Consider the following 12572-nt stretch of genomic DNA (forward strand, 5'->3'; position numbering starts at 1 on the left):
ATCATAAGAAGAAAAATACAATATTGTGAGATCATATTGATCGACAGTATATCAATATTAATAGCGTTAATTTTATAATAATCTTGTTGATTCATAGATTAAGGCCTTAGCAAGAAAATATTTTGAAACACATCGGGGTCGGGTGGAGGGGCGGGGGGGGGGGGGAATTGAAGCTCAAAAACTTATTGTAGACACGTGATTTTTGACCCTTCCAGAGTTTTAACCTATTTTTCGGCATTAAATATTTTTATTTTGTCCAATATTTATTTTAGTTTTTATTTTATTTTTAATAACTTTTAGTTGAAAATAAATAAAAAATAAAGAAAGTTACATTTTTGGGATATTTTTTTTTTAACATAATACAAAAAATATATATTTCTCTTTTAATTTTAATAAATAAGCTAGTAATTTTACTATTACATAATTATATTAATTTTAGGCTATTTATAAACTTTCATTATATTTTTCTTAAATATAAAAAATAAATTAGTAAATATTTTTTTTATTATTATTTATTTATTTATTTTAAATTTAAAAAAAAGGATAAAAAGGGAGATGGTTATCCTAATGTAACTACCTACACCCATCTGCATCCCACTCTTTCTTAACTGCCCCCATATCCCCTTTTCAAGGGTAACTCCTCAAAGAAGTTATGAACTTTTTCACTGATTATCAAACAAGAAAAGAGAAAACAGAGAAAGACATTAGATAAAAAAAAATTAGAGAAAAAAGAACACTAAGAGAGTAAAAAGTAGTAGAAGGAAGAAAGAGAAAAAGAATCCAGAAAAGAAAAGAAGATTGAGTTTAGAGTTTGGAATTCCGTTTGAAGTTTTCGATGACGATTTCTTGCTTCATTACTCGTTTTAATTCATCACAAGTTCTTATTCGATCATGCACTTTTATTTTGTGAATTATGTTGTGAATTAAATCATAATATAGTTGTTTCAGTGAGTTCATGGATTATTTAGTATATGAGATTGTTGTGTGTCCTGTTTTGTTTGTACGATTATTTAATTCAATGTCTATCGTTCCTTAACTACGTATTATGCAAACATACTGTACATATAATTATATATGCACACACTCAATCATTTTCACAAAAGACACTCACTTGAGATATATACACATACATTCACACAAACACACACAAACACACTGAGGAATGACACACATACAATCGGAAAGAGAGAAGAATGCACATACGGGAATAAAAAGATTTGAGAGAGAGTGAATAGAGTAAGAGAGATCGGAGAGAAAGATGGCGAGAATAAAAAAAAAAGTAGAGGTTCATTGACTATTTCCGACAAGTTTCTCGCCGAAAACCTGTCGGATTTGGTCACTGGAAAACAAACCAAATAAGTTGCACCCTCTCCTCTCTCTTTCTCTCTTTAGACTCAACCTCCATCGAAATGCCTCACCACTGGCAAACTGTCGCCGATGGACCACCCAGCAGCACCATTTTATCTCTTGCATCTCCTCACTAAAGAAAACCAATGTACCACCACCAAATCAATCGCTCTTTTTCCCCCTTTCCCTACGCTTCTATCTCACTTGATGTAACCGCTGGTGAGCCTTCAACATACCAAGCCATGAAAACCATTGGAAAACCCATTATAAAAACCATACACGTGCGAGCGATTATCGTCACGCGAAAACCCAACCAAAATTAAGCCCTTTTAAGTTGTTTTCAGTGAAATCCCGCTGGAATAACGTCGGATTCCCCTTTAATACAGCAGAATAATCAAAATTGACCCAATTAATTTCGGATCCATTGAAAACTATAGGAAAATGAACGGACAGCAATGGTGTGTACGAAATTGAGTACGGGTGTTTTTTTTTTCGTGAATTTGTGTTCAAATCATACTTCTAGGAGTTTAGTGTTTAATTTGTATAATAAATGATTTGGGTTTGTATAAATTTAAAGAGAATAAATTTGGGGGGATAATATTAAAATTTAGCATAATATGTGTATCATTATATATTTTTATTATTTATTTTATTATTTTATTACTTTTATCAATTGTCATTAATTAAGGTTAATAATTATTTGTTAAATAAATTGACCGCCTTGAATGATTTTTTCTTAAAGGTTATTGTTAAGATTAAGTAGCATTTCGAATGGATGAATTGATATGAGTTTACAAGAGACAAACCAACGCCTTTAACGCTAGGCAAATTTAGGCACGTTTAAAATATTCGTCTCAATTAAAATGCGGGGTACGCATCTTTTTGAGACATTTAAAAATTCAAGGATGCACTAATGCACCATGACAAATATTTTTTTAAAATTAACCTTCACCGATTATTTAATATAAGAGGTGTAGACAGACATTTTTGGTATAATTAAAAATAAGTGAATTAGGCCTGCAAACATAATTTATCCAAAATAGTTAAAGCTAAGTATAAGTTAATAAAAGCGACCGTGCTAGAACCATGAGACTCAAGGGGTGCTTCATACCTTCCCCTCGTTCAACAGAATTCCTTATCTGGTCTTCTATTTTTGCGAACCAATAAAGAGTTATTTTCTTTTGATTAGGTATTCAATAAGGTGACTTGGAACATCATAACTCAATTCCAAGTGGTGACTCTGTAAATAAATTAATTCCTATTTAGTACCATCACTTTAATTGAAAAATCCTACAAATTTCGGGCGAAAAGAGGTGTGACATCTCTAATTATCCTAATGTAACTACCCACACCCGTCTGTTTCCCACTCTCTTTCAACTGGCCCCATATCTTTTTTTAAGGGTAACTCCTCAAAGAAGTTGTAAACTTTTTCACAGATTATCAGACAAGAAAAGAAAAAGAAAATAGAGGACTAAGAGAGACATTAGATAAAAAAAAATCAGAGAATAAAAAATAGCAGTAGAAGGGAGAAAGAGAAAAAGAAAGAAGAAAAGAAAAAAAGATCGAGTTTAGAGTTTGGAATTCCATTTGAAGTTTTTAGTGACGATTTCTTTCTTTATTACTCGTTTTAATTCATCACAGGTTCTTATTTTATCCTGCACTTTTATTGTATGAATTTTGTTGTGAATTAAATCATAATATAGTTGTTTTAGTGAGTTCATGGATTATTTAGTATATGAGGTTGTTGTGTGTCCTATTTTATTTGTACGATTATTTAATTCAGTGCTACTTGTTGCTCATTTATTACTTTGATATTGTTGAATTGTATTATAAACTTTCTTCTCTTATGCACCCCCTTTGAGTCTCTGAAAATAGGATAGAAAAAATGCAAAGTATGTGTCCTACCTTCTTTTTGAGATAGTCGGAGTGTCAAGGCACCTGATGAAGGATTTTTAGTCACATATGTTAGGCGGAGTTTTGGATCAACAACGAAGTCAGAGAAGCACTACTACCGAATAATTTTCCCCTCTCCTACTCGAGTGTCCACTCGGGTAAGCCAGTCTAGACGTCTATCCCAATTAGGATAAACCTAGTAGAACTGAAACTCCGTCATGGTTATCCCTAGTAGGATTTTCTTTATTTGCATCATGTGTATTTGACATAACAGGACTCAGCACAAGGGTCAGGTCTATCTAGGACAAGTGTCTCTCTTTATAATGACCAACATGTGCATCCTACGTGCTCTTTGACATTTATTTAGAAGGCCATTTAATTGTTGAGCGGCTTTAGGCAACTTGGTGAAACTCAAAGAATATTTTGTCCTCAAATTTAACGAACTATTTTTTAAAGAAATTAAAAATATATAGTTTTTAAGGTCTTCATGAACTACGAGGGTCTGATTCTCACTCTTTAGTGGGATATGTAGGAAATCCTTCCCGGAATACGACCTTGTTTTTTAAAATACAAAATTCATTCACTAATTTATTGAGGGATATTTTTGAAAATATGATTATTTTTCATTAGTGATATTATTTTATTTTATGTTCTCTTTCTTCTTTTTTCTTATTTTCAAATTTAATTTTTAATGCAAATCCTAATAGCCCTGAACCTTTAAGGGTAGTGAGCTGAGTTTATATAAAATAATTAAATATGTAAACATATAAGTCTTAACAATCCTAAAACTTTTAAGGGTTGTGAGGCCGAATTTTGCACAACAGCATGCGTAAAATAATCATTTCTCTCTCTTTCTTTCTTTCAAAGTTATTTTACATCTTTCTCTAGTGTACTTAGTTGTATTTTCTTCCAAGCCCATGATTGAGCTTGTATAGAGGTCTTTCGTTGTAAAATTCTTAGTAGAGTTAGTCTAAATAAGTGTCATCCCTTAAAAAAAGAAAAATATTTTGTTAGTTTCATGAACTACGCATATCTAATCCTCATCTCTATGAGATACATAGGCAGCCCTTTCTGGGTCCTGTGATCCTTTTTTAAAGAATAATTGTCTATTCTTCTAAAAAAAAGAGAGTTTTGATCCTTATATATAAAGAAATTAATTTATTTTCAAAAATAAACAAGATGTATTTTTTTAATCATTATTAATGAAAAAAATTCTTTCTCTCTCATTATTCAAATAAAAAGTATGTTTCTTAATATTTCCAGTTTCACGAACTATGCACACCTGATTCTCACCTTGATGAGATACATAGGCAACCCATATCGGGTTCAGTGATATTCTTAAAAAAAATTATGAAAATGTCAAGTCTTGACACATTCGTTAACAAAATAGTATCAAGGTGGTTGGTTTGTGGCTAAATTGGCATCTCACCGATACAACAACAGGTCTAAACAACAGGCAAAATGAACCATTAAAATGATATAGGGTCTGATATGAGGTGGTATACACTGTTAAAAATAAGGAATAGGAAGAAATGGCCAAGAAGGTGAGCAGTTTGGAGCAAAATATGAGAAACATGCAAGTACTAAGAGAGAAAAAGAGAGTTTCTTACAAGGATTTGTACATGTTTCACAATGTTCACTTGCCTTTAGAGTCTAAAACATCAAAGTTGGACATGTACGAGGGCCATGGTGATCTTTTGGCTCATCTGAAAAGGTTTTGCAATAAACTAAGAGGCGTAGGGGGGAAGAAAAACTGTTGACGGCTTACTTTGGAATGAGTTTAACGGTGATAAATTCAGAAAGATTAGGGCCAAGAAGAAAAAACCAGATGATGTAGAAATGATTATGGAGACTCCATTAATGCCGATATACAAATCAGTGGCTAAATTGTCAAGTTCGGCAATTCAGAAGTCACTCCACTCTTCACGAAGAGAGAGTTTTGGTAGTTTATTTCATTTTTGTTTCAGTTATCCGAATTATTTCAGGGTTGTAGTTTGGGATTTATCTTGTCCTATTTTCTTATTATTTTTATTCAAACCCGTCAATCTTTTTATCGACAAAATGTATGTCCCTTTGGTACTTTATTGTTTTCGTAAAAAATAATTATTTTTCAATATTTTGTCTTTCTTTTCTTCACATAGTTCTTTCTATGGGGATTCTAGTGATATGATATACGTGATGAATTTTCACCTGATCTTAAAACCTAATCTAATCCTAAAACATTTGACCAAGAAGACAGAGTTGAAATAAAAAGGCATATAAGGAAATAAGTAAAGTATTGAAATGTATAGGGACCTAGTTACAGCCTCACTTGAATATATTGAGACAATCATTTTGCGAATAAAAAATGACTTGATCTTCAATGAGAAAGTCTGTCTCAAGCATTTTGAATGAGATCAACCAGAGGATATATAGTTTCTATTGTCAGGAAAAGCAAAAGGAAGTTAGCTCTCCCCCACCCCCCACCCCCACAAAAAAAGCATGAGTCATCTGTTGTGAGGAAAGAAAAACACAAATGGGCCTGTATATTTCACAAGCATAAAAGAAGTGACATATGTACACTTGCTCAGTTAAGGTCAATGTTTAAAAAATGTGCATGATCTTTATGTTCCACTCTCTCATTGCATGTTATGTACTTACATTTTTAGGGATCGATATGACGAAGGCATTTCATTCTTCTATCCAAATATTGTGTCATCTTTTGTTACCCCCTTTGAGCTTTAATTTTATTTTCTTTCATACACCTTTTTTGGAATCAAAATAGAGTCTGAAAAAAGTCAAAGAAGAAAAAAGAAAAAGAAAAGTGTCAATAAAGAGAAATATAGTCAGAAATAAAAAAAATCTCAAAAATAAAAAAATTCAAAGAAAAAGAAAAAAAGATCCAAAGTTAGATTCAAAAAAAAATTACAAGATGTCTGAACTATATTTGATCTGATTTTTGCTATGATAAGATATGTAGGCAGCCCTACTCTAGGGTTCGATCCAACCAAGTAAAAATTCAAGTTACCTAGTATGAAATAAAACTGGGGCAAATCCCCAGCGTACAACGGGTTTCTGCTCCCAATCGCTTCGTCGTCCGATTCTAGTCAAACCCAAATGACCGGCGACCCTCTTGTTCACAACTGGCCTCTTCGGTGGACCTCTCTTTTGGTGATTTCTTCTTGAACCACCGCAGCTCCGGTGACCCATTTCCAGTGATCTCTTTCTTCTCTCTTTTATTTTTTCTAACCTCTTGGAGGTACTACAAGTTCAGATCTGGCATACCATCTCAGGCAGCGACAACATGATTTCAGCAACTAATATCCACTGCAAATTATAGGAATCCGGTGACTCAACCAAGTAAACTGACCCAGTTTCGTAAGGTACACTCGTTCCATCTCTACTAGTCATGTGTATAGCTTTCTTGATTTTAGTGGCCACTACGGGCGGTCTTGTTTACTGTTCCTATTTTTATTCTATTTTCTTTGCATCTTGAATGACTATCTTATTTATGGGTGATGATTTACTTATTTATTTATGTATTTCATAGTAGTGTTTTACTTGTTTATTATACTAGTGTTTTAGCCATTTTTACTGTTCTTAGTAGTCGGTAGTATGTGCTTGATAGTACTTATTTGGTTTGCTTTGTCATCTAAGTATTGTGCTCTTAGTGTTATTGGTCTGTGTTGTCTTTGGTGGTTTTGGTAGATGGTGTTGGCCTAGGGTCTTCTCTTCGGGCGGGGCTTGGGTCGGGGGCAGGGCCTAGGGCAGAGGTAGGGGCAGGGGCATGGGTGGGAAGGGTAAAGGGGCTAATAATAACTATAGGTTGAGAGTAGGATCGTGGAACATAAGGTCTTTGTCATAGAAGTCATTAGAGCTAGTAAAAATTCATAAGAAAAGGCGAATTAATATGGCATGTCTCCAAGAAACCAAACAAGTTGGTACTAAGGCGAGGGTAGTAGATGGTTATAAGTTGTGGTACTCAGGAAGAGTGGGGAACAGAAATGGTGTATGTATTCTAGTAGATGATAAGCTTAAGAAGCAAGTGGTAGAGGTTAAGAGGGTTAATGATAGGATGATGTTAATTAAGCTAGTTATCAAAGGGTCTTCTTGGAATAATATTAGTGCATATGCACTACATGTAGGCCTAGATAATAAAGTGAAAAATATATTTTGGGAGGATTTGGATGATATGGTGAGAGGTGTACCTAGTAATGAGAAGCTTTTCATAGGAGGCAATTTCAACGGGTACATAGGGTCTTCTTCGAGAGGATATGATAATGTGCATGGAGGCTATAGGTTTGGTGTAAGAAATGTTGATGGAGTGGCACTTCTGGATTTTGCTTGGGCGTTTGGATTGGTGGTAGTCAATTTGAACTTTCCTAAGAAGGAGGTTCAGTTGGTTACCTTTTGTTGTTCGGTGTCCAGGACTAAGATTGACTTATTACTTTACGGGAAATGAGATAGGGATATTTGTAAAGATTGTAAGGCCTTACCAAGTGAGAGTCTTTCGACCCAACATAGGTTTGGACTTGGAGATCGGGCAGGAAGTAGCGAAAAAAAGAGAGGTGGAGGATCAACCGAGAATTAAATGGGGTAGTCTGACTTTGGTCAGTGCATTAGATATAGGGGATAAGTTGATGGCAAGGGAGGCTTGGAGGAGTGGAGGGGATGCTGATAGTATGTGGGATAAAACTGCCAATTGCATCAGGGAGACATCTAGAGAGGTATTGGGGGTCTCGAGAGGTCTCTCGGGCAAGAACTAAGGGGACTGGTGGTGAAATGAGGAGGTGAAGAAAAAGGTGGAGGTTAAGAGAAGAGCGTATGCAAAGTTGGTTGAGAATAAAGATGAAGAAGATAAACGAAAATATAGGGAGGAGTATAAGATTGCTAAGCAAGAGGCAAAATTAGTGGTCACGAGGGCTAAGGATGCTGCTTTTGAGAGTTTATACACATCATTGGATAGTAAAGACGGGGATAAAAAGTTGTACAGGCTTGCAAAGGATAGGGAGAGAAGGGCTCGAGACCAGGATCAAGTGAAGTATATTAAGTATTAGGATGACAAAGTTCTGGTAGAGGAGGGTTGTATTAGAAATAGATGGCAACCTTACTTTCATAAGCTCCTGAATAAAGGAAGGGATACTAGCATTATACTGGGGGATTTGGAGCATTCTGAAAGGTTTTATGATTATGTTTATTGTAGGTGCATTAAGGTTGAGGAGTTTAAGGGGGCTATTCGTAGGATGCGTAGAGGTAGAGCGACAAGGCCAAATAAGATTCTGATAGATTTTTGGAAGTACATATGAGGAGAAGGTATGGAGTGGTTAAATCAGTTGTTCAACATAATTTTCAAGACAGGGAGGATGCCTGAGGCTTGGAGGTGGAGTACGATGATTCCATCGTAAAAAAATCAGGGTGACATCCAGGATTGCAATAATTATAGGGGTATTAATTTATTGAGTCATAATATGAAGGTTTGGGAGAGGGTAGAGAGTTGAGGAGACAAAGAATTATTACTATTTCTAAAAATCAATTTGTATTTATGCCGGGGTGCTCAACTACTGAAGACATCCATCTCGTTAAGAGACTGGTGGACCAATATAGGGATAGGAAGAAGGATTTACACATGGTGTTTATCGACTTGGAAAAGGCCTATGATAGAGTTCCCAGGGTAGTTCTTTGGAGATGTTTGAAGGCTAGAGGTGTACCTATAGTGTATGTTAGGGTGATTAAGGATATATATGACGAAGCCAAGACTTAGGTTAGGATTGGGGAGGGGACTCAGAGCAGTTTCCTATCTTGATGGAGTTACATCAAGGGTCGACGCTTAGTCCATTTCTTTTTTCCTTGGTGCAAGGTGAGGTTCCTTATTTTTGCTTTTTATGGATAATGTAGTCTTGATTGAGGAGACACATAGTGGAGTTATTTCTAAATTGGAGGTTTGGAGGCAAACTCTTGAGTCTAAAGGGGTTAGGTTGAGTATGTCCAAGACGAAATATTTGGAGTGTAATTTCAGCGAGGTGCCTCACGATTAGGATGTGGTTGTTAAGCTTGCTACTCATTCTATAAGTATGAGAGATAGTTTCAATTATCTAGGGTTTATTATTCAGGAGAATGGATAGATTAACGAGGATGTCACTCATCGAATTGCGGTAGGGTGGATGAAATGAAGGCTCACCTCTGGAATCTTGTGCGACAAAAAGGTACCTACCAAACTTAAAGGCAAGTTATACAGAGTGGTGGTTAGATCAACGTTATTATATGGGCGGAGTGTTGGCCTGTTAAAAAGGCCCACATCCAAAAGATGAAGGTGGCGGAAATGAGAATGCTTAGGTATATGTGTGGGTATACTAGGAATGACAAAATTATAAATGAGGTTATTCTAGATAAGGTGGATATGGCTCAGAAGGAAGCCAAGATGAAGGAATCGAGGTTGAAATAGTTCGGTCATGTGATGATGAGGAGCACGGATGCCCCAGAGCGGAGGTGTGAGAAGCTGGCTAGGGATGGTTTCAAGTATGGTAGAGATAGACCAAAGAAATATTGGAGGGAGGTGATTAGACATGACATGGAAAAGCTTTAGCTTACCAAGGACATAACCCTGGATAGGAAGTTGTGAAGGAGGCGGATTAGGTTAGAAGGTTAGTCTGAGTTTAGGGTATGGTATCTTTTGGTGTATTACTTTGAGTATCTTGTTTATGGTATTATTGAGTTTTCTAATCCTTATTATATCTTGTTTTTTTACTAATCTTACTATTACTATTCCTTATCTTAGATTTTTCTATTTTGAGTCGCGGGTCTATCGAAAACAACCTCTCTATCTCATATTTGAGGTAGTGGTATGGACGGCGTACATTTACCCTCCCCAGACCCCACTTGGTAGGAATATACTTGGTATGTTGTTGTTGTTGTTGTATCTAATCCTAAAGGATATCATACATGATGTGGTTTAGGTATCATCAAATCTATACTTCTTTATTAAAATAAGTATATGAAGTTTTCCATATCCGACCAACGTATGAGCACAAGTAATAGCTACAATAATTTTTGTACCTATATATTTAAAAAGGATACTTAATACTTTCAACTTGAAGTCCCAATTAACTCTTTGGGGTTGTTTTAGAGATAGAATTCATATTCATTATGAGAAGGTGAATGAAACAACTGTTGGGTTTGAAATCAAGAGGGCGTCATGTAGAATCGCCTAACCACCGGCAAACTGTCGCCGATGGACCACCCAGCAACACCATTTTATCTACTCCATCTCCTCACTGGAGAAAACCAATGCACCACCACCAAATCAACCGCTCTTTTTCCCCTTTTTCCTACACTGCTATCTCACCGAATTTAACCGTCAGTGAGCCTCCAACATACTGCACGACGAAACCCACTGGAGAAACCATTGATGTGTGGTCGGTTACCATCATGGGAAATCCCAACCAAAATCGACCCCTTTTGAGTTATTTCTTGCGAAATCCCACCAGAATAACATCGGATTCCCCTTTAATCCAGGAGAACAATCAAAATCGACCTAATTAGTCTCGAATCCATTGAATACTATTGGAAAACGAATGAGACAGGAACAGTGTGTACAAAATTGAGTACGGGTGTTTCTTTTCTTCGTGAATTTGTGTTCAAATCAAACTTTTGGGGTTTTGTGTTTAATTTGTCTTATAATATATGATTTGGGTTTGTATTAATTTAAAGAGAATAAATTTGGTGGATAATATTAAAATTTAGCATAATAGGGTTGTCATAGTATATTTCTATTAATTATTTTATTATTTTATTACTTTTATTTATTGTCATTAATAAAGCTTAATAATTATTTGTTAAATTAATTGACCGTCTTGAATGAATTTTGCTTAAAGGTTAATGTTAAGGTTAAGTAGCATTTCGAATGGATAAAATTATTACGAGTTTACAAGAGACAAACCAACGCCTTTAACGCTAGGCAAGTTTAGGCGCGTTTAAAATATTTGTCTCAATTAAAATGCGGGGTGCACATCTTTTTGAGACATTTAAAGATTTAAGAATGCAATAATGCACCTTGAAAAATATTTTTCTAAAATTAACTTTCACCGATTTATTTAATATAAGAGGTGTAGACAAACATTTTCGGTATAACTAAAAATGAGCGAATTAGGCCTGCAAACATAATTTATCCAAAATATTTAAAGCTAAGGATAAGTTAATAAAAGAAATCGTGCTAGAACCACGAGACTTGGGGGGTGCCTCATACCTTTTCCTCGGTCAACTGAATTCCTTACCCACTCTTCTTTTTTTGCGGAGCAATAAAGAGTCATTTTCTTTTGATTAGGAATTCAATAAGGTGACTTGGAACATCATAACTCAATTCCAAGTGAAGACTGTAAATAAATTAATTCCTATTCGGTATCATTACTTTAATTGAAAAAATCCTTCGATCTTCGGGCCAAAAAAGCTATGTGACATCTCTAATTATCCTAATGTAACTACCCACACTCATTTGTATCCCACTCTCCCTCAAATGCCCCCATATCTTCTTTTTAAAAGTAACTCCTCAAAGAAGTTACGAACTTTTTTACAAATTATCAGACAAGAAAAGAAAAAGAAAACAGAATACAGAGAGAGACATTAGATAAAAAAAATCAGAGAAAAAAAAACACAGAGAGAAAAAAAGCAGTAGAAGGGAGAAGGAGAAAAAGAAAGCGAAAAAAGAAGAGAAGATCGGGTTTAGAGTTCGGAATTCCATTTGATGTTCTCGGTGATGATTTCTTGCTTCATTACCATTTTAATTCATCACAAGTTCTTATTTGATCCTGTACTTTTATTTTATGAATTCTATTGCGAATTAAATCATAATATAGTTGTTTCAGTGAGTTCATGAATTTTTTAGTATACGAGGTTGTTGTGTGTCCTGTTTTGTTTGTACGATTATTTAATTCAATGCTACTTGTCACTCACTTATTACTTTGATATTGTTGAATTGTAACATTATTCTCTCTTTCTTTCTAAGCTATTTTATATCTTTTTCTAGCGTACTTAGTTGTATTTTCTTCCAAGCCCATGGTTGAGCTTGTACAGATGTCTGTCATTGTAATGTTCTTGGTAGAGTTGGTCTAAATAAGTGTCATCCCTTAAAATAAATAAAAATATTTTGTTAGTTTCACGAACTACGCACACCTGATTCTATTCTCAATGAGATACGTAGGCAGCCCTTTCTGGGTTCGGTGATCCTTTTATAAAAAATAAAATTGTCTTTTCTTCTAAACAAAAAAAGAAGAGAGTTTTGATCCCTATATAAAAAGAAATTAATTTGTTTTCAAAAATAAACAAGATGTTCTTTTTAATCATTATTAATAAAAAAAATT

General features: G+C 34.8%; 1 protein-coding gene across 1 annotated transcript; it reads left to right on the forward strand.

The window, feature by feature from the left end:
• Positions 1-7129: 7129 nt before the first annotated feature.
• LOC107857736 lies at positions 7130-7681 on the forward strand. The gene has a single exon (XM_016702575.1). The coding sequence runs from the start codon at positions 7130-7132 to the stop codon at positions 7679-7681; it is 552 nt and encodes a 183-aa protein (XP_016558061.1).
• Positions 7682-12572: the final 4891 nt, after the last annotated feature.

Source organism: Capsicum annuum, chromosome 2, assembly GCF_002878395.1.
Source record: "Capsicum annuum cultivar UCD-10X-F1 chromosome 2, UCD10Xv1.1, whole genome shotgun sequence".
In the NCBI taxonomy this organism is placed as follows: domain Eukaryota; kingdom Viridiplantae; phylum Streptophyta; class Magnoliopsida; order Solanales; family Solanaceae; genus Capsicum; species Capsicum annuum.